General features: G+C 53.2%; 1 protein-coding gene across 4 annotated transcripts; it reads right to left on the reverse strand.

Annotated features, from left to right (window-relative positions):
• Nucleotides 1-44: 44 nt before the first annotated feature.
• Nucleotides 45-20437, reverse strand: Dhx37 (DEAH (Asp-Glu-Ala-His) box polypeptide 37). Of its 4 annotated transcripts, none has more exons than XM_017320765.2 (27): nt 20233-20435; nt 17895-18064; nt 17117-17229; nt 16003-16342; nt 15460-15608; nt 14612-14704; nt 13731-13827; nt 12949-13062; nt 11970-12071; nt 11720-11834; nt 11237-11332; nt 10923-10999; nt 9725-9869; nt 8903-8979; nt 8417-8649; nt 7306-7417; nt 5532-5638; nt 5259-5447; nt 4957-5081; nt 4748-4864; nt 3720-3892; nt 2830-2944; nt 2598-2735; nt 2322-2416; nt 2164-2237; nt 1599-1729; nt 45-1464 (listed from the first exon to the last, which is right to left on the reverse strand). In XM_017320765.2, the coding sequence occupies exons 1-27, from the start codon at nt 20333-20335 to the stop codon at nt 1379-1381; spliced, it is 3486 nt and encodes a 1161-aa protein (XP_017176254.1). In that variant the 5' UTR covers nt 20336-20435; the 3' UTR covers nt 45-1378. The 4 variants fall into 4 exon arrangements, 3 of the variants coding, with proteins under 3 accessions (XP_017176254.1, XP_030110171.1, NP_976064.1); XM_030254311.1 differs by having other exon boundaries at nt 11970-12142; nt 20233-20430; NM_203319.1 differs by having other exon boundaries at nt 702-1464; nt 1599-1696; nt 20233-20346.
• Between the last annotated feature and the right edge of the window lie 519 nt (nt 20438-20956).

The raw sequence follows: 20956 nt of genomic DNA on the forward strand, positions 1-20956 counted from the left end.
TCCAGCTGATAGAGCTGGTGCCTGAAGACACAGAGAACACGAGATGGGCAGGCAGGTGTTTAGTGGTACACTGCTTGCTTAAGTCACACAGGCATGGCTAACAGGAGATAAAGCAGTATGTGGTTCAGAGGACATGATCAAGAGCATAGTCAGCCCACAGAGAGAAAGCATTTACTGAGTGTTAACTGAAAAGAGCTTGGCTGCATTCCCAGGACTCTGTGACAAGTGGCCCAAGTGACAAAAGAACTGCAGCAGCATTTGCTATCACCCAGAGGTAAACAACTCACTCTATTCTGCTGACGACTGATGCAGCCTGACACTTGATGGCGCATATTCAGCCACACAAACAGACAGACAGCTCCATGTGTTGGGGAGATCGAGAGGGAGAAAATCAGTAAGTCATGTGAGGATGAAGGTTCTGGAAACTGATACGGTGACAGCTACTTAGCATGTGAGCATGTGTGATGTGACAGACAAGCTGAAGTGAAACAGCACATCACCAACATTTACTCTCAACAAAACTGTTGGAGACAGAGTCTTGCTAGGTGGTGGTGACACACACCTTCAATCCCAGTACTTAAGGCAGACAGTGGCAGGGGGATCTCTAAGTTTGAGGCCAGCCTGGTCTACAGGCCTAGTTCCAGGACGGCCAGGGTTACACAGAGAAACCCTGTCTTGAAAAACAAACAAATAGCCAGGCAGTGGTGGTACACACCTTTAATCCCAGCACTTGGGAGGCAGAGGCAGGCAGATTTCTGAGTTCGAGGCCAGCCTGGTCTACAGAGTGAGTTCCAGGACAGCCAGGGCTACACAGAGAAACCCTGTCTCCAAAAACCAAAAAAAAAAAAAAAAAAAAAACCAAACAAATAGAAGACAGTCTTGCTGTGTAGCTCAGGTTGGCCTTGCATTTGTGATCCTTACCAGCCAAGGCCCACTAAAGACAGAACTTGCTGTCTACTGATGCCAAAGCAGGACCCCGGAAACCAGTCTCCATCTATGTGGAGCAAAGCTCTGGGGTGATCATCCCTCATCTGGGGTTAACCTTTCAGGAAAGTCACTGGGTCACAGAAGTCTGCAGTACACCTGCTGTCCAAGATGCTATGAGGCCAGACAGGGCTCTGGGAGAAGGGTCCACTTTCCTGTTTCAGTGTTGCTCTGTGCATCTGCAGGGTCTAATGTCACCTGAAGAGTCCGTCTTAGACAGTAGGAATGTGGAAGACAAACCATGTCTGCTCTTATAACAGTCACAAAGAAGGGCACTCCTGGTCAGTGTAGCTGTGAGCTTGCTTCTGAATTGGGCAGAAAAGGGCTGTCAGGGCCACAGCGTGGCTCCTGGTAACAGCCTAGGAGCCAGTTGACTGTGCAGCTGGGTGTGTGGTCAACTGTCAGTGGTAGGGGGCCAGTTCTTCTCAACATCGCTGTGCATAGCCTTTGGGAGCCACTCGCAGTACTCAGCCAGCAGGTCTGTGGGAAGAGGCAGGCAGGGTTAGAGCGCAAGGCCCGGGGCTTGCATGGTTGGACGTACCGCCACAGGCCCATGGTTTGGTTAGGTCCTTCCACTGAGCAATGTCCCCTGACCCCCGCTGAGTCACACTCACATTTGGGGTTCTTCTTCCATGCAGCCAGCAGGGAATCACGAGAATCAGCCTTGTGGGCCACGAGGGCTCTCAATAGGGTCTCTGTCCTGGGCTGCAGCCTGGAGAAAGGGGACAGCTGACTAGAACCAGAACTGGGGATGAACAGATGGTGGGACCTGTCACTCGGTCAGAAGGAGCCTGTGTACACGGTGGCAGCATGCAGCCTTCCCAGCACCCCTCCCTACTCATGTCCACCCAGCCCCTTGAAGGACACAGATGTTCCTTATCATAGGCTGGGCCCTGCTGTCAAAGGTGGGATCCATATAAGGAGGGGACACAGAAAAGTGGAGGGGGCAAGACTAGAATGATGTAGCCACTGGGAGTGAGACAGGTAGGGAGAGTCCTGAGTAGAGATGCAGGGTCCCCTGCCATCTTTCGGGTGAAATGCCTGAGGCCCACTGAGAGCTCTAGAATGAAGGAAGCTCCTGTGGTTGTCACATCCCCAGCATATGTGACTGACACAGCATCCCCAGAGAAACCTCTCCACTACTGCCCGTCCTGATATTTTAGGAATATACTCTTGTACCTGGCCCAGGTCTTCAGCATGGTGCTGGGGCTAGATAGCAGGCAGCTCTTGAATGAAGCCAGCTTGCGGAAGACCTGACAAGAGAGCACAGGATGGTTGAGTGGGGCCTGCAGTTCATGACACCTAGGAGACAGGCCACAGGTGGCCCAAGAACCTACCTGTCCCTCCAGCAGAAACTTTGCAAAGTATTTGTAGCGGTCAATGCCTTCAGGGAAGTCCACCTGGACGGCAGGGAGAGGCCAGCCCACACGGTCTGGGGGATGGAAACATGTGATGAAGGGCAACTGCTGTATCAACCTCCCCACCCCCAGCCCTTCGGAGAAGCAGGAGGGCTAGCGTGACCCCCTCAGGCACATGCCCAAGAGCAGTGCATGAGCTGATGAGTCCAAGAAGCTGTAGGTGACCAGGCTACCAAGGAAGTGGCCCCAACTCACAGAACACGCTGGCCCGGTGGCACAACACCTGTCCTGACTCTGGGCAGTAACTGGGCGCTGGCTCCTCCAGGGGTGCATCAAACTGGCAGTAGGAAGGCAGCAGGGAGGGGATCCACTGGATTTCCACGGTGGAGACACCTGAGGACAGGAGATGGCGTCAGGTCTCACATGCTCTCCTAGACAGGGTGCTCCACAGTGCCACCAATGTCGCCCTTTGGCCCCTATGCAATACCTTTCATGTACATCTTGGTTGTCTCCACAATTTCCTGGTAGACCACGAACTCAGGCAACTCTTTGAAGAGTACAGAGCTGGGGTGGATGAAGACGGGGTCATCTAGAAGAGGAGTCTGCAGAGAGGTAGATGGACGTTCAGGTCAGAGAAAAACCTGAGCGCTCTAGGCTCTTCAAGTCCACCCTTCAGGATCCAACCATCCAGCCAGTGAGCCAATGAGCAGGCACTACCCAGGGTACATTGCTCTTTGGCCATCATCAGAGCTGAAGCCTGGAGCTGGGAAAATGGCTCAATGAGAAAAACACTTGCCAATGTCAGGGCCCAGTGAGACGGCTCAGCAGATAAAGGCACCTGCCACCAAGCTTAGTGACATGAGCTCAATTCCTGAGACCCACATGGTAGAAGGAGAACAAAAGATTCCTGCAACCTTCTGGTTTCCATACATGTTCCACAGCAGTATACACAAACACACAAAATGAAACACAATCTCCGAGTGGGGGCCTTGACCCTCACACTTAGGAGGGTGAGGCAGGAGGATCAACCTGTTTCAAAAACAGCAGCTGAGGATGGACCCCAGAGATACAATGCTAGGGAGGGAGGTGGCCCCAGCACACACCAAGCCCCAAGTGGGTCCATCTGGTTAAATGGGGAGGAAGGCAGCTCAGGTTTCTCCAGGGTAGAGAAACTGTCTCAAGTTGACTGGTCCGATGCTGGCCATGCTGAACAGTGAAGCCAGGTTGACCGTATGGTGTAAGATGCATCTCTAGAAAGTAACCGTGAGCCGAGGGTAACATCCTATGTTCCCACGAACAGCAGCCTTCACCTGCTCTTTGCTGGAAGCGTTCCCAGAGGTTATGGGGTTAGTCACTAAGGGCAGGCCCATGTCCTACCTTGTAGGCATTCTTCCACTTGGGGTCCAGCAAGTCCTCACTCTGAACCCGGCGGGCCAGGTGGTCACCCAGACCAGCTGCCATGATTTGCCGCAGGTAAGTCACCTGGCTCTCAGTAGGAGGCTGCATTTTGGGGTCCAGGAAAAGCCCAGCCTCGGGGCACACTGCGTTGACTGCAAGGAAGGTGAGAAAGGGGTGCATGAAGTCTCTGTCAGAGGAAGGCTGACAGTCCTTCAGGAAATCACCTGGCACTTGGGCTTTGCTCACAGTGCTTGCTTCTGATACAGAGGTCAACATCAGCTAAGCCCAGAGCCCTTTCCTAGGCCAAAACCTAGAGTCCCACGCCAGCAGAGCCCTGCCAAGGGACAACCACCCCAGCTCCCATGTGGTAGGACAGTTACAGGAACCTCAGACCCGTCCACCCCGCTGCTGAAAGGTGGCCTGGAGAGGCCTGTGGCTCCACATGGCCACCTGCTGTCATTAGTGTTAGGTGGCTGTCCACAATTGCAGGCTGTTGCACCTGAGGCTACAGCTCCATGCATGTGACAGCAGGCAGGAAAGCAGGCTACAATGATGCCCTGCTCCGGGGGAAGTGGGCTAGGAAACAGCCACTGATGCTTGAAGTCTACAGTTGGCAGAACAGCACTCAGTTCCCAATTAGATGCCACCTTCACCCAGTGGCCACTCTGTATCTTAATGGGGACATTCCTTGAGTCCTAGATAGAGGTGACTGGAGTTACCTGTGGCTGCATAGGAATCCTGAACCCATGGGTTGAGAACTTTGGGGACATATGGAAGGGAAGAAAGGTCCTGAGTGGAACAGGGGAAGAGGACCAGAGTGGCAGACAGCCTGAGGGGCAGCCTTCTAGGTGAGGGGGGTGGGGGAGAAACCTGTCTAAGGGCACTGAACGTTGACTTGGGGCTGAGTCCATGTTGGTGGGCAGACAAATGAGCAAGTGTGAGATCTCTAGCATACCAAACCCACACAGAGGGACAGATGCCTATCCACACTGTCACCTGGACTATACCTGCAGTGGTCAGCTGGCCACGCAGGCGCCGGATCTCAAGCATGGCCTTGTAGCGCAGTCCGTTAGCTTGGCAGAACTGGGGTGAGCAGCCAGCGTACTCACAGGCTCCCACGGCACCTGTAGAACAAGGCAGGCTGTTCTCACTGCTTAGCTCCAATCTGCTCCAGGATACCAACCACCCTCCCTCATGCCCAGGAGGCGGCACTAACCCAGCAACACCATGAGGTCGCCAAGCTTCAGAGATGGCCCCTGCCCGGCCCAGGTCCTCTTCATCTGGGCCACACGGGCTCGGCGGCCCTTTAGCTCGGCAAGCTCCTTTTCACTGGCAGCAGGTCTGTAAACACACACATGGCCGGCTGGCCTTCAGCCTGCTGCCCTCAGGGATTCTCTGACCAAATCCTCTCTCCCTCCCCCTTCCTTCAGATATAGCAGCTCAGGCTCCCCAGGCCAGCACCAATAGCAGGGAGCATGGCGGGCTGGGCTCCGAGGGACAAGGCTGTCACTAACTCACCTGTCCAGCTCCTCAAACAGCTCACGCACAGTCATGGCAGCCACGATGGCAATGGTGTAGGGCAGGCAGCCATGCTGCTGGCTCAGGGCCAGCATCTTGGCATAGCGGGGTGCCACAGGGAAGGTGGACATGGTCCGCCCCAGCGCGGTGATGGGGCAGCTCAGCTGTGACATCTGTAGCTTCTTCATTCTGGGGGCAAGAGATACAGCGGGTAAGAACCATGGACCTGCACGTGGAGGCTCTGCACGTTTGGGTTCACCCTCCCCCTCCTACCTTTCCTGTTTTGGAGGTGCCTGCAGGGCCCCCAGGGCAACCAGCAGCTCCTCTGCAGCAACGAGGGCCTCCACGGACGGCGGGGTGGGGAACGGGAAGTTGATGACCTGGGCACAGGCACAGGAAGGCAGTGATGCAGAGAAGCAAGCCCCACGAGGTCACACTGGCTGCAGCAGATGCTGCTCCCCTTTCCCTCAGCCTGTCCCCAGGCCCTGGGGCACGTTAAATGGGACATGGGGCCTACATGCCTAGGAAGTCGCCAAGATGTCTCCAAGCCCATATACTAGGATGACCCCAAATTAAACCTACTGTGTGCCAGGGGCTATACTTAAGCAACTAAACTCTAGGAGTTTATAAGCAACAACATATGCAATATTTAGGAAAACAGGTATTATGTTTGAAAAATATAACTGTGGTCATGACTGTCACAGAAATGAACATAAGTTCTCAGTGAAAACCTAAAATGATTTTTCTTGATTTTGAATCAGTTGTTTGTAACAAATTAAAAAATCACTGGGGGATTCCCCACCCCCTCTTAAAGGGACAGATTTCTCCACTAGAGAGATGGGAGCAATGGCCTGTGCTACCACATGCAGTGAGGGTACAGTCTTTTTATTTTAAGAGACAAGATCTTGCCAGGTATAGTGGTGCACACCTTTAATCCTGGCTGGGTGGCAGCGGCAGCAGGAAGATCTCTGTGAGTCTGAGCCTGGTTCACATAGGGAGGTTCAGGCCAACCACAGCTATATAGTCAGGCCCTGCCTCAAAAGAGTGAGAAAGACACGGTTCCACTGTGCTGTGTATCTCACGCCCAGTGTGTGTAGTGCTGGGTGTTCAACTAATCAAGCTACATCCCCTGCCAAGGGTATATGTAAATGTACAATTGTTTGTATGGATTTTGTTTTGTTTGGTTTTGTTTTGTCTGCTTGTTTGTTTGCAGACAGGGTTTCTTTACGTAGCCCTAGACCAGGCTGGCCTTGAACTCTGAGATTTGCCTGCTTCCTCCTCCTGAGTGCTGGGATTAAAGGCATGAGCCACCATTCCCTGGCTACACAGTCTTTATTCTGAAGGCTGTTACTTTACATTTCTTTGTTCTATGCGTGTGGGTGCAAGTGTGGAGGGCAGAGGACAACATGCAGGATGGTTCTCCCCTTCTACCATGTGCTTCCTCCAGACTTAAGGCAGCAGGCGCCTTTCCTGACTGAGCCTACCTCTCTAGACCAAGCAAGAGCCTTCATTTTTAACTTTTCTTTTGGGTTCAGGGACAGGACCAGGACCAGAAGCACTTTCAGCCTTCTGGGTTCTGTGGCTCATTAGATATGTTCTTGAACAGAGACTGTCTCTTCCCTGCCTTGGTTTCCCATCTGTTAAGTGGGTATCTGGTTGTCATGTGACAAGGGTTGGGGGACAACATATAGCACAAGCAGGCCTTCTCAAAAGAGTGAGAAAGACATGGGGAACGTGTAACCACCCCATCCTGGAGTGGAGAAAAGAACCCCAACTCATCAGAGGACCATGCCAGTGAAGCCTCCATCCAGGAGTCAGCAGGACATCTGAGTGCCCACAAGCTATGTGGCACCTGGCTGTCCATTAGCTTCTGTCTCCCAGAGTCCAGGAAAACTGTTCTCATTAGGGACTGAAGGCCACCAGGACACCTTCTGATTGGCGGTCCCTGGGGAGACCACTCCTTCCCCGGCAGGCGCAGCTCTGGGGTGACAGAATGCGCCAGGCTGAGGATGGAACAGGAAGGGAGGCGGCTGTGCCTGAGGCTGACCTTCTCAATGCTGAGTGCTTTCATTTGCAGGATCAAGTCCTCCACTGGTCTGCGGGTGATCTCTGGAGGAGGAAACTGCTCAAAGTCCCCGAAAACAGCTGAGGAATACAGCCTAAGTGGGGAGAAGTAGGGACCGGAAAAAGGAAAGTCAGCCGGACTTCTGGGCAAGCCACGCACAGCACTCAGAGCCAGGCCCTCGCCTCACCAGGGCAGTTAGTCCCCCCTCCAGCTACCCTGACTATATACTCTGTATTCTTTTACATCTTCTATCCTATAAACTAAAGAGGAGCTGGAAGAACAGCAACAGAGCTATTCAAAGTAACAACATTAGGAAAAAATAATGGCCAGTGGCATAGCTAACACGGATCTAACTCTCAGCCGTCAGAAGAGCCCTCTCCTCCAAGCCATCAGCAGATGGGCGGAGCCTAAGAACTGAGGAAAGGCCCAAAATGACAATTTCTGGGAAGGCACAGAGGCAGGAAGGCAGTGCAGAAGACACTAAGAGCACTTGCCTGAGGGGAGCACGGACCCAAAGCCACTGACATAAGCCCCTTCCTCATGCTACTGCAAACGAACATGAGGGGAAGGTGTGAGAGAAGATCCTGGGTACCTGGTGAGTGGCGAGTGGCTCATCCCTCATAAGTAAGAACTCCACAGGGCCAAAGATGAGTACAGACATCCAAACTGACACAGGGACATGTGTATGCACAATGGGATAAAGGAACAACTGCCTCAATGTCCAGCAGAGATGGACAGTAACAATGTGACAGGGCAGTGGGAAAGGGACTCAGCCACTAGGAGAAACATGGTAAGGTGACCCTGAAAACTCATCACTCTGGGTGGCTCCTGGCAGGCTATACCTTATAGGGGGCCCTTGGGGAGTGACCACTCACAGGAGCACTGCCCTGATTGATGGTGGTGACAATGGCCCAGCTATGAAAGTATTTAGAATGAGGACAACCTTTGGATCAGCAGTTGATCACTGGGCAAAGGCAGGGTAAAGCAGCCAGCAGTGTGGGGAGGGCTGTGGTCCTCCTGAGGCCCACTCACTGCAGAGGGGCAACTGCAGTTCTACTTCTCAACGCCTGTGATGCAGGGACAAGTTGCCTACCTATAGCAGTGGCCTGGCTCTGTGCGGCCTGCACGACCAGCCCGCTGGTCAGCGGATGCTTGGGAGACCCAGGTGACACGGAAGGAAGACACGCCTGTGACACGATCATAATAGCGCTTTTTGACTTTCCCACAGTCCACCACATACTTGATACCAGGGATGGTGAGGGAGGTTTCAGCCACATTGGTGGCCACAACGCACAGCCTCGTCCCCTCGGGAGGAGGTTTGAAGACCTGGGAAGTGGCAGTAGACAAGACAACATCAGAATCAGGTGAAAATCTATGAGACAAGGCTGGAGAGATGGCTCAGCGGTTAAGAGCACTGATTGCTCGTCCAGAGGTCCTGAGTTCAATTCTCAGCAACCACATTGTGGCTCACAACCATCTGTAATAGGATCCAATGCCTTCTTCTGGTGTGTGAGTAGATGGAAAAGCACCCCAGGCTTGACCCACAACATCTTAATGCTCTAAAGAGCTGTCCCATTACCTGTGCCTGCTTCTCAGGGGCCAGCAAAGAGTAGAGCGGGAGCACGTGAAGGGGCAGGGAGGCATCCGGCTGCTCACCTGCAGGAAAGCATGGGACACCAGAATCCAGGTTGAAGAGATGCCGCAGACATAGGGCTGCTCCTCGCTGACCAGCTACCTCCAAATCCCCCCCATCCACACAAGTGAGAGGCACTACCCAACCCAGGCTTGGGGCTCTTGTTTAGATAGAGTACTAGGAAGCTCCTGAGACCTGTTATTGCTGCCCAGCATGGATCTGACATATCTGCTACACACAGGATCCCCTGAGAGTAAGCTGGCCCCAGTCCCTGTATGTGTCCAGACAGTGTGCAGTGTGGCAGGCTTGAGTACAGAAAGAGCCTTTTTTGGGACACAAAATCATAAAAGTCTGTCTCTGTCTTTCTCTGTGTCTCTCTGTCTTTTCTCCCCCCATCCCCCCACCCCAGCCTAGCTCAAGCTGGGTAACAAGAAGTTCCCCATCAACATACTCAGGGGCCCTGAGAATCTAGACATCAATTGCATGAGGCCCATGTCATCCCAGGAATGGCCAGCCTGGAGATGGTGACCCCAGCACTGTCAAAGTATTAAGACCTTAGGAGACCCCAGTGGACAAAGCCACCAGAAAGGAGCACCTTTAACTCACATCCCAGTAGGTGCTAGAATGTTTTTGGTCCCATGTGTGAGGACAGGACTTAGATTCTTCTGGTCCCAGTGGCCAACAGGGCCTCTCATGCAATAGGGCTCAGCAGACCTGTGCTGACACCAGAGAGCAACGAACCCAAGCGCATAGCTCTGCAGGCCGCACCTTCATTTGCCTCACTGTCACCCAGGTCCAGATCTAGGTCAGAGCCCAGGGCCTCCTCTTCATCGTCCATCTCTGCCTCCCTGTCCTCATCACCTTCGCCGGCTGGCAGCACAGAGTAATTGTCCAGGTTGATCTGGGGCAAGGCCTGAGGACATGCCAACACCATGGGCTCAGGCAACCTGGGTGTGAACCAAGCCATGTACGACACAGTGCCGTACGAGGGAAGGCCACTAAACAACGACCTTCTCTGCCCCATTCCTAATTAATAATTAGGTATGGGGGGCTGGATAGTGGCTGAGCAGTGAATAGCACTTGTTCTTAGAGGACCTGGGTTTGATTCCTAGCACCCACACAGCAGTTCACAACCATCTCTAATTCCAGTTCCAGAGGGTCTGACTCCCTCCTCTGACCTCCCTAGGCACCAAGCATGCACATGGTACTCATATATAAACACTCATGCACATAAAATAAAATGAATCTAAAGAAATTCTAAAAATTTAGGTATGAGTTAGGTGTGGTGGTACACACCTTTATTCCCAGTATTCTAGAGACAGAGACAAATGGATCTCTGTGAGTTCAAAGACAGCCTGGTCTACATAGCAATTCCAGGCCTGCCAGGATTACATAGTGACAATTCTGTCCAACTAAGCATATAAATAAATAAACAAACAAATAAGTCGGATATGAGCATGGGGTCATCTCACAAGGCTGTTGTGAGTTATGTACACAGTTTTTACAAGCTGCCTGGCCCACCTTAAATGAATAAAGAGGGTACATGCCACCAAGAAGCCACTGACACTGCATCCAGCTATCAGGGTGCCTGGGGAGGCCCTCTCTTGCTGGCCCCTCAGCTTCAGACAGCACATCTCCCTACTTCAGCAAGCACCTATGGCTCTATTTGTGCTTTGTGCTCCAGGATCCTCTCAGGCAGACCCTGTGTTGTAAATCATAACAGACACACACTCAACATTGCAAGCCTCTAGAATTGTAATCCACCAGGACTCTGCTGTGGAACAGGGCTGGACCAGTGTGACCCCAGACCTCGCCCCCCTGTACCCGCCCCCCACCCCCGCCTGTGGCTCCCAGCCACATCAGGCGAAATAGATTTTTACATTCATTTCATGCTAGTGACCCTTAAGTCCAAAGAGTTTGTGAAGCTGGCAACAGCAGAGTGCAGGTCTCCAGGACTTCCACGTACCATGGCCTGGGCCTTCCTAGCCCTTGTCCGGGACTTCTTAAACCTCCGCATCCCTTCTGCTGAGTCCTCTTCCTTTTCTGTAAAGGAGGAAGAGAGTGGGAAAAGACTTCTGTAGCCAACGTAGGCAGCTGGCACTTTACTCCTGTCACTCAACAGCAAAACTGCCGCAATGATGAGCATACTGTTTTGGGGGTACAAAGGCACAGGCTCTCCTCGAGGACACTGAGGTGGGAGCTGATGCCCCAATCAGGGCACCAGTTGCCTGGCTCAGGGTAGCAGGTGGAGAGCTCCGACAGGAGGCTATGTGTAGTTACCTTGTGGCTGGGAGCAACGAAAGGGGAAGGCCTTCCTAAGCCGACGGCAAAGGGCATGCACCTCGGCCTGCCCTGTGAGAAATACCAGGATGCCACCTGCAGAGAGAACCAAGCCAGTTACCTGACAGACTTACCCTTGCAAGCACCTGCTGACGGCCTGGGACATTCAGGAGCTAGGACCCAGAGAGATAGGTTCTGGGTGGGTGAAAGCCAGCTACCGGAGGCCAGCAGAGTGGGGAGGGCACCTAACAACAGCACACTCAACAGGGTTTGCTGCGTTTGGACTCTCAAGACCAGAGGCCGTCCATGCTTGCCCTTTTCAAGAGGATGCTTTGACATGCCACCTCTGCCTTAGATATGAGGGGCACCAGGTGGCTTGGGAAGTCACCATGCCACTCTGACTGTTCCCTGTGCTATCAGAGGGATGAAAGGCAAACCTGTGTCCTCAACGAGGAGGGCTGTACCAGTCCCATCAGGCCTCACCTGCAGGCAGCATCCGGTGGATCTTGCAGACCTTCCTGAAGCATTCACCACTGTAGTCATCCAATGGGGTCCGCTTGTTGAAATGTACAGTCACAGGGAACTGCCTCGACTCAACCTGTAACAGGTCCACAAAGATATGGGACTGCCACAGCACAGAAGTCTCTCTGACTTCTGACCTAAACCTTAACACCACCAGTTCTCACATGTCAAAGTTAGGTTGAAGCTGGTAGTGGGCTTACTCAAAACCTACCTTGATGACCGGGGGAGGGGTGGTGAAGAGCCGCTGGTTCTGGGTGAAGTCCTCCACCCGCAGTGTGGCCGACATGATGAGCAGCTTGAGGGGCAGGTGCCTCTGTGGAAGACAGTCTGGTGACTCAGGCTCAGCATGGAGACAGTGTGCATGGAGATATACACCGCTCAGCTCTGTGGTTACATATAACCAGCAAAAGCATTCCTCAGGCTGCCCCCGGGGGAAATGAAACCCAGCCACAGGGAGCCTTTCTGCTTGGGTTCTGCAGGTGACACAGGCCAGAGCCCTGACCATGAAGTCAGCTAAAGGAACCATGGCAGGGCTCCACCTTCATGAGACAGCCAAGTGAAAGATGCGATCAGCGCTGAGACAGGGGAGGGCTCAGCTGACGGCCTCCAGCCCACAATCCTGAATTGGCCTACTGCCTGCCACCTTGACCAAGGGTGGCTCCAGGAGGGAGGACTGGCATACCACCCTTTCCTGGTCATTGTCCATCCCTACTACCTTCAATGTGGCTGGGCACGTGGCACCCCCAGAACGCCCACCTCTCCACTGAGCTGCCTGTTGAGGGACAGAAACAGGGCTGCTTATCAAGGCCCCTTCAGACAGTATGCCCTCAGAGCTGGCCCCTTGCATCCACTGTCTGAGCACAGAGCTGGAAAGTAGGGCAGGCCTGGGGAGTAGCGAGCTCAACCCAGCAGTCTATGAACCTGCAGAGCCTGACGCGGAGGGAGGGTACCCTTTAGCTGGCTCCAGCAAGGCCTGCCCACTTTTAGCTTTCCGCCTGAGCCTCTTGGATGGGGAGAGATCACTCACTATGCATGACACTGGACCAAGGGCCTGTGAGTCAACAGGGACAGAAGGGAATGCTAGAGCCTGGCCCTGGCAATGACTCACGCCCAGTGAAGCTGTGTCCTCTGCTACCCCTGACAAGGTGACTTTAGTCTGCCCTCCCTGCACACTTCCCACACCCACACACCTTGGCCCGGAGAGCCACAATGCGGGACAGGAGCCCTAGAAGGATGTCTGTGTAGACGCTCCGCTCATGGGCTTCGTCAATGATCACCACCTTGTATTTCAGCAGCAGGAAGTCCTGTGGGGGGGAGAGTTATACCAGAGTGCCACCAAGACCCCACAACCACAGGCACTGAACCACATGACCAATCCCCAGACTGCTTCCACTCCCTCAGCAGCCCCTAGAGGCCCATGGGAGAAGCAGCGGGGCATCCTGACTGCCTGAAGCTATTGTGAATAGCCAGGAGCCAGGCTGCTATTGAATGTTGCAAGCTCTCTTTATTCTTTCCTTTAAAAGAAAAAGAAAAAAAAGCTGTCTGCTCTCCCTTACTTTCTTTTGGCAGTCTCTCATTTATCCCAGGTTAGCTTTGAACTATGTGACCTAGAACCTCAAACCTCTTATTCTCCTGACCCCACCTCCTAAGTGCTTGGGTGACAAGCAGATCTTTTGTTTTGTTCTGTTTTGGTTTGTGTGTGGTGCTAGGGCTAGAACCCAGGGCTTCAGGAATGCTAGGAGAGCTCCCTACCACCTGAGTCACATCCCCAGTCCCTCTTGCTTACTCACCCCATGGCCTCTCAGCTCACACTGACCCTGTGCCCTCCATCACTGTCTGATCAAGCAACTGAGATTCCAAGAACGGACACGCTCAACACCACACGTGGCGAGCACACTGGTGATCACAACCAAGGAGACATTCTACTCTCCACCCCTCCATGTCCTGTACGAGGCCCGGGCAGGCGACTGACCTTCTGGATCTCTTTGAGCAGCACACCGTCCGTCATGAACTTGATCCTGGTTTCTTCTGTCACATTCCCTTCGTAGCGGATCTGGTAGGAGACAACCCTGGGGGGCGGGGGGGGGGGGGTTCATCTCAGGGTTAGTGACGTCTCCAGAGCTACAGCCGGCTGGGACTCTGGTTGCATGGTCCCCTCAAGGGAGACAGAGGAGGACCCTCCCAGCCATGCTTGTCCCAAGCTCTAGTCCCTGGGGCTGAGGACAGGGGGAAGCTCCAGATTAAGGAACCGCATCACCAGGCACATTGTAGGTTTGAACAGAGCATGGTTAAGCTCACTGGGAGACAAGCAGAACTTTACATCCAGAGCCATATACTGACAATACGGTAGAGACGCTGCAGGCTGGACACAGGCAGCAGCTACTGACACCCTCAGGTACCTGAGGCTCATTATGCTCTCAATTTAATATTGGACATATAAACATTTTACAGTAAAAAAGTTAAAAATGTAAGGCTGGCGAGGAGGAACTTGGTAGCAGAGTGGCTGCCTAGCACACACAAGGCCCCAACTTCCATTCCCAGTGCCATTGTGTAAAGAAATGTAACCAGGGCAGAGGGTTTCAGGACTGAATTCTGTGTTTACACGGCCTTACACCACTGGCTGACTAGCAGGCTGTCACTTGCTTCTAGCCTCGCTCCTACACAGGCAGTATCCATCAGCAAGCACTGGGTGCCTGCCTGGATGGCTCCTTCCCTGCCCGGAAACCCCTGCCTCAGCAGGTTGAGAGGTCTCTGCTGGACCATCCCTGGGAGTGAGGCAAAACGACTCCCACCTGCACCCTCCTCCCAGCAAGCCTGCAAAGTCCCCTATATCCCCAGGAATCAGGGCCTCACCGATGTGACAGGTTCATCTCCTTGGCCACCCGCTGGGACATGGCTACTGCGGCCACTCGGCGGGGTTCTGTGACACCGATGATGCTGTCCTCACTGGGGAAGAAGACACATTACCCATGACTGTCTGTCCCGGAGCCATCAACATACACTTCAACGTCACTAGTCACTGAAGGCGAGACCCAGAAAACAGGGTACAAACATCGCCTGCCTGGTGTCAGTACAGCATAGCCACAAGTCAGCCAGGGGGCAGCCCACACTGCACAGCACTGATGGTGACCTAGCAGAACTCAGTACACAGCTGGGACCCATCTCCAAGAGATGCTATCAGAATGAGGAAAATTCTCCTAGGGGGGAGAGGGGGGTTTCTGAGCTGCATATCATTCCTGAATAGACTGGTTAAGTCCAGGGAAAGCCTGAGCTCAGACAACAGGGACAAGTACCACCTAGAAATGCTGACAGAGCAGGGGCCCCAGGTGAAGAGGACACTAGAGTTCTGCATCGCCTCGGCAACTCTTCTGCCAACTGAATTCACTTCACGGGGAACGAGGTGGGGGTTGGGATACAGAAGGTCACAATGAGTGCAGTGTGACATGGCCATGCTAGGAAGCACGTTACTCCATGTGCCTGGCACTTGACGCTTTTGTCACTGAACCCATGGGACCACTGAGCTTAGTGTCATCCCCATGAGTTACAATACGCCAAGAGAGGCTGGAAATGTGTCTGAAGTCACACAGCACACAAAGCAGAGCCAGGACTAGGTCTGCTGGAGCTCAGGCCCTTAATGGCTCTTGGAACCTAAGTGGCCACTGTCCCCAGGGAGTAGAGGGACACCCCCGGCCCAGCCCCACCTGCTGTAGCCTGCTTCGTAGAGAAACTGGGGCACCTGTGTAGTCTTCCCACTGCCAGTCTCGCCACACACAATGACAATGGGGTGCTCAGCCACCGCCTCCATGATGGCTTGCTCCTCGGCGAGGATCGGGAGCTTGAGCCGCTCCTCCTGTGGAAGAAGAAGTTGGTACTGGAGAGACAGGCTGCAGAGAGCAGGTGAGGAGGTGCCCCGCCCACAGAGGCATGCACACAGTCTGCAGTGCATAGCCAGGAGCCACAGAGAGAGCCTGGCAGTTAAGAGCACTGGCTGCTCTTGCAGAGGACCTGGGTTTAATTTCCAGCAGCCACATGGCAGCTTACAATCACCTAAAGTCCAAGTCCAATGGACCCAATGCCTTCATCTGACCTCTGCAGGGATGCGTGTGGTGTGCATATATACAGGCATGCAGAACACCCATACATATACAACCATGTCCCCACTCCTAGAAGTGGACACTGTGGCTTCTTTCCATCAAGAGGTCCCACTAACCTGTCTCTTTAACCACCCGAAGAGAAGAACGAACCTGCATTTCAGGGGTGCGGTTCACGGGGATGAATACAGCAGGCTTGGCCACGGGTGGAGGCGGGGCAGAGGCTGGTGTTTTTGGAGGTGCAGAGATCCCAGATGGAGGGGGCTGCGGGGTGGGTGCAGGGCTGTTGATCCCAGAAGGAGCTGGTGGCGGATGCACTGGCTCTGTCCCTGTGCTGGTCCTAGGTTGGTCAGCTGTGGCTTCCTCAGGCTCTGAATCTTCTGAAGACTCAGAGTCTTCCTCTGTTGATGATGACCTGTGGCGCTTCCGGTGGGCCCCGCTGAGGCTACTGACCTTCTCCTGGCCCCGGGCAGCAGGCTGGCCAGACTTCCTCCTGGGAGAGCAGAGACTTGAAGCAGGGACTTTAGGACATCTGATATAGGTATGGGGGCCTCTCGCTAGAGCCCATACCACGTCTACCTCAGGACCTTTGCACTGGCTGTTCCTACTCTGAGACACACTTCTTGCAGATCATCACACTCAAGTGTCTGCTCAAAGTCACCTACCCGGGAGACTGTGTGTCACTGGGTTCAGTCCCTTTCCTAGATGGCCCCTTGTCTCTGCCTTACCTTTGGGTTCATTTTCTGGGTGCAGATACATAAATATTTGGCTAACAAACACCAGTGCCTTCCAAAGGGAAATAAACATTTTGCTCCTTGTTCTACCTCAGGTCCAGTGAGGCTGGGGCAGGGCACACTCACTCAACATCAGTGCCCTGAACAGGGAAGCTATGTGTGTGTGTATGTGTGTGTGTGTCTGCATGTGCATGTGTGTGCGAGTGCTTGTGGCTGGTCTGGGGTGTGATGCCTTGCAGGAATGCCACCCTGGGGTGGCCTCACAGTTCCAGTAGGGGGAAGTGGGTTTTCAATGTGAAGCCACTGAAGTCCTGATGTCACACAGAACATCAAGAGGTGGTTTCATGGCGAGTGGGGCCTTTGTGGTGCAAAATCAAGGTCATGGCTGATGAGGAACTGACCTACTTGTGACATATCAGCTGCCAGTCAGGTGCACTACTAGAGGTGCATTCAGGATGGATAACCCCCCACTTCCCGCCCCTCCCCTTGCAAGAAAACATGAGATATAAGCCCTCTCAGGCTCCGTGACTCACTCTTTGATATGATACATGCGGTCCCCAGTGCCGAGCTTGGCTGTGGTGTAGAAGAGACTCATCTCGGCCTCCGATACTTGGACTTCACTCAGTTTCTGCAGCAGTTCGGCACGCTGGGAAAGGTATGAGAGCACTGGCTACCAGGCAGCTACTGACCACTGACCAGGTCCCAGGCCTTCTCCTGGGGAGGCCAGGCTTTTGGGGGATCTTAGCCTAGTTAATACTGACTTTAAATTATAGGGCAAGATGTCACCCAACAGCTATGAGGTGTTCTGAGCACATAGGTTAGCTCTTTCTTTGCCATTAACAGAACCCAGCATCATGAGCCACAGCTCTGTAGCATCGTGTGCTATAACCACTGGCTGTCCCAATGCACAGCAACCAGACTGAATAAAGCATGATATCCACTGCTGTCCTGAGGACAGATGTGACTTCTCATTTTGGCCAGTCCCTAGGCTACCCACATGGCCATGTGATTTCTTTCATCCCTTGAGATCCACGGCAGTTTTGGTTTCGTTGATTTTGACGCATACCTTTATGCTTTACGTACACATCTCTTTATGTACCTAATTTTGAAATCAGGCCAGCACACCCAGAGGCTCCCAATGATGCCACCTGTAGCTAGTGGCTACTGTGTCTCTGGATAGACACAAAACACTTCCCTCCTTTCAGGAAGTTCTAGTAGACAATCTTGCTGCAGAGATAACAAGGAGGGACAAACTCCCCTCCAGCCCCCTGATCTGGAGAGCTGGTGCAGACCAGCCACAGTGAGGTGTACCTGGCTCTTCTTCTCCTTCTGTTCTAAGACCTTCTGTAGCACCTTCCTCTCCTTCTTTGTCAGGGGCTTCCTCTCTTTCTTGGATGGGGGCGGCGCCTTGGTCTTCTTCTTTCTCTTCCCAGGCAGCACCAGAACATTGCTTTCATCAACTCCTTTCAACACATCCTTGCCTGAAAAGACGAACAGAGTCTCACTAGGGGGCAAAAAGTCACAGGGCGTCCTCCATGCTTACTCATGACAAATATCAAATGAGGTCACCACCTCCTGCAGGTGGCCAAGGTCACCTACCAATCTCTGAGTGCTGCACAAGGGTCTGTGTGCTGCAACTGTTAGCATTACCAAGCTATCACATTCTTGAGGGGCTGGGGGTGGGGCTGGGGATGTAGCTCAGGTGGGAGGGAACCTGGCTACCATGCTGAGAGCCCTGGGTTCCAACCCCAGCACCACATAAAACCAAGTATGGCAGTTGGGGAAGGAATCATTTGAGGGAGAGGACCAGAAGTTCAGTCACCCCTGACTACACAGGCCAGCCTGGGATGGAGTGCTCAGAACTAGGCTACTGAGCTGTGGGCTGTGCCAGAAGGTGTTATGATTCCACTGAGGAAAAGTAAGTCCCATTTTATAGATATGAAAACCGAGGTAGAGGTAAGTGAAGTGACATGCCCCGAACCCAAGTCTTAGGAGCCAGGAAGACATACTTTATTCTTTTTTTTTTTTTAAAGACTTATTTATTTATTATATGTAAGTACACTGTAGCTGTCTTCAGACACTCCAGAAGAGGGAGTCAGATCTTGTTACAGATGGTTGTGAGCCACCATGTGGTTGCTGGGATTTGAACTCCTGACCTTCGGAAGAGCAGTCTGGTGCTCTTACACACTGAGCCATCTCACCAGCCCAACATACTTTATTCTACTGGATCGCTTTAGCTCTTCCCCCCTCCTGAACCATCCTGATCCTGTCCATGCCTGATCCTGACCATGCCTTCTGCTATTCCAACCAAAAAGGTGAGTCCTTTTCACAAGTTCTGGGTCAGCACCCTCCTCCCTGCTCTCCTCTACTCCCCTCTCCTTCAGGGCTGGACTCTCTCTTCTCAGGGAGCCAAAACTCTATTCATCAGACTTACCTAAGTGCCATCTATCTACAAAAGTGTTTCCCCTGAACTTGCCTGTCTTGAGAGCTGAGTCAATAGCTTTCAGTTTTCCTTTGAACGTCTGCAGAGCCTCAAGTACTCATACCCCACATTTGCCTTCTCCCACAACCTGACCAATGCCCGTGCTCATCACCTTTGTGCTTAGGCGCAAAGCAGCAGTCAGCAGCTCCAGCCAGCTCTCCTTCGGAATACATCAGAATCCAAACACTCGTTCCAGCATCAACCCCAACCTCCCTCCCCATCATCCTTCAACCTGTAATGCTTTTCTTAATGGCACAACCAATATGCCATGGTGACACGTTACCTTTCACCCTGTCCCTCTTCTGCTAAGTCTTCCATAGCTCTTCACTTCCTCTTTTAGAAGTTGGGGATCGAGGCAATGTCCTGCTTTGTAGCCAGCACCAAGCTGGCCTGGTACATGCTACATGGTCCAGGTGCCCTCAGATGAGTATCACTCCCTAGAGCTAGGTTTACAAGTGTTATCTGTCTCTCTCATATACACAGCCTTTTTTGTTTGTTTGTTTGTTTGTCTGTTAAGACAAGGTCTCACTATGTAACCCAGGCTGACCTCACACCTGTAGGGATCCTCCCACCCCAAACTCCTAAGCTGGGGTTACAGGAATGAACTACCATATTGTCCCAATCATCTATACAACTCGCAAACTCCGATGTCCCCTAGTCCTTGGGTTTCCCCACCCAGGTCTCCAGAAGGTTTTGACATTTTACTATCCATGTTACTTTCCCCAGTACACCGCTCTCTCCCATCTTCTGCTCTATCCCTCTAGCACCTACCCGAGTGACTGCCATTTACTACACATTTTATCGTTTCTCTGTGCTTGTCGGCTCCGGGTATGCAGGCATGCCTGGAGTTGACAGGGTTTTCCATCTCCGATTCTGCTGTCACTATTCCCAGAGACCAAAACAGTGTCCCCGGTGATCACAGACACCCCAGCACCCGAACACTCAGCCTGGCGCTCCGCTAACCGGCCTGGTCTGAAACACACATTTACGGGTCTCTGGGAAGGAGATGATTCCGACAGGCCTGGGAGTGGATGCAAAGAACTAATCTGCGCGCCATACTGCGGGCAGTACCCCCATATCGCGGTAGAGCGGCTGTCACGCCCCCTGTGCGGGTCATGTGGAACCCGGCTCCCACTCCAGCGACCCTCCCGGTCCCCGGCTTCTCACCCTCCAGTTCCAGCCGTACGGGAGGCGCTTCAGGGCCCTTGGCGGGCCGGGGATCGGCCTGCAGCCGCCCCTTCACGTTGTAGCGGCGTCGCAGCTTCCCCATGGCTCCCTCGCGCCACGCGCGTGGCTCCCTCAGCCCAGCTCCCAGGGAAACCGAACCTGGCTAGGAGACTTCCGGGTTGCGCATGCGCAAGAGCCGCGCCTCAGCAGTTGAGGGGCGGAACTGGAGGCCCGACGCGCCGGAAAGGGAGGTCGTAGCGGAAAAGGCCGGCGTACTCTGTCTGTGGGCGGTCCTTATGTAAATAAGGGGGCCGGGCCTAGACGTGCCTGAGGAGTCTGAGTTTTAAGACCAAACTGTCCTGCCAGATATGATCTGAGACATTTGAACTGTATAACAATATTAATTGTTAATTGAAGAGATGGCTCAGCCGTTTAGAGCAATGGCATTCTTTAATACCAGCACTTGGGAGGCAGAGGCAGGCGGGTTTCTGGGCCAGCCTGCTCTACAGAGTGAGTTCTAGGACAGCCAGGGATATACAGAGAAACCCTGTCTCGAAAAACAAAACAAAACAAAACAAAAAAAGCAGTGACACAACCGTTCCAGGTGATGCGACGCCATCTTCTGGCCTCCATGGGAACTGCGCTAATGTGTCTAAAATACACACGTTAAAAAATACACAGACACGCGCGCGCGCGTACACACACACACACACACACACACACA

This window comes from Mus musculus, chromosome 5 (assembly GCF_000001635.26).
Source record: "Mus musculus strain C57BL/6J chromosome 5, GRCm38.p6 C57BL/6J".
Lineage (NCBI taxonomy): Eukaryota > Metazoa > Chordata > Mammalia > Rodentia > Muridae > Mus > Mus musculus.

What these genes read in the sequence shown, in the direction of transcription:
- Dhx37 (XM_017320765.2), bottom strand. Translation starts at nt 20,335, where the DNA reads ATGGGGAAGCTGCGACGCCGCTACAACGTGAAGGGGCGGCTGCAGGCC. An exon ending in CGTACGGCTGGAACTGGAGG is followed by an intron (nt 18,065 to 20,232) that starts GTGAGAAGCCGG and finishes TCGTCTTTTCAG; the next exon opens with GCAAGGATGTGTTGAAAGGA. An exon ending in GCACCTCCAAAACAGGAAAG is followed by an intron (nt 5,448 to 5,531) that starts GTAGGAGGGGGA and finishes TCTTGCCCCCAG; the next exon opens with AATGAAGAAGCTACAGATGT.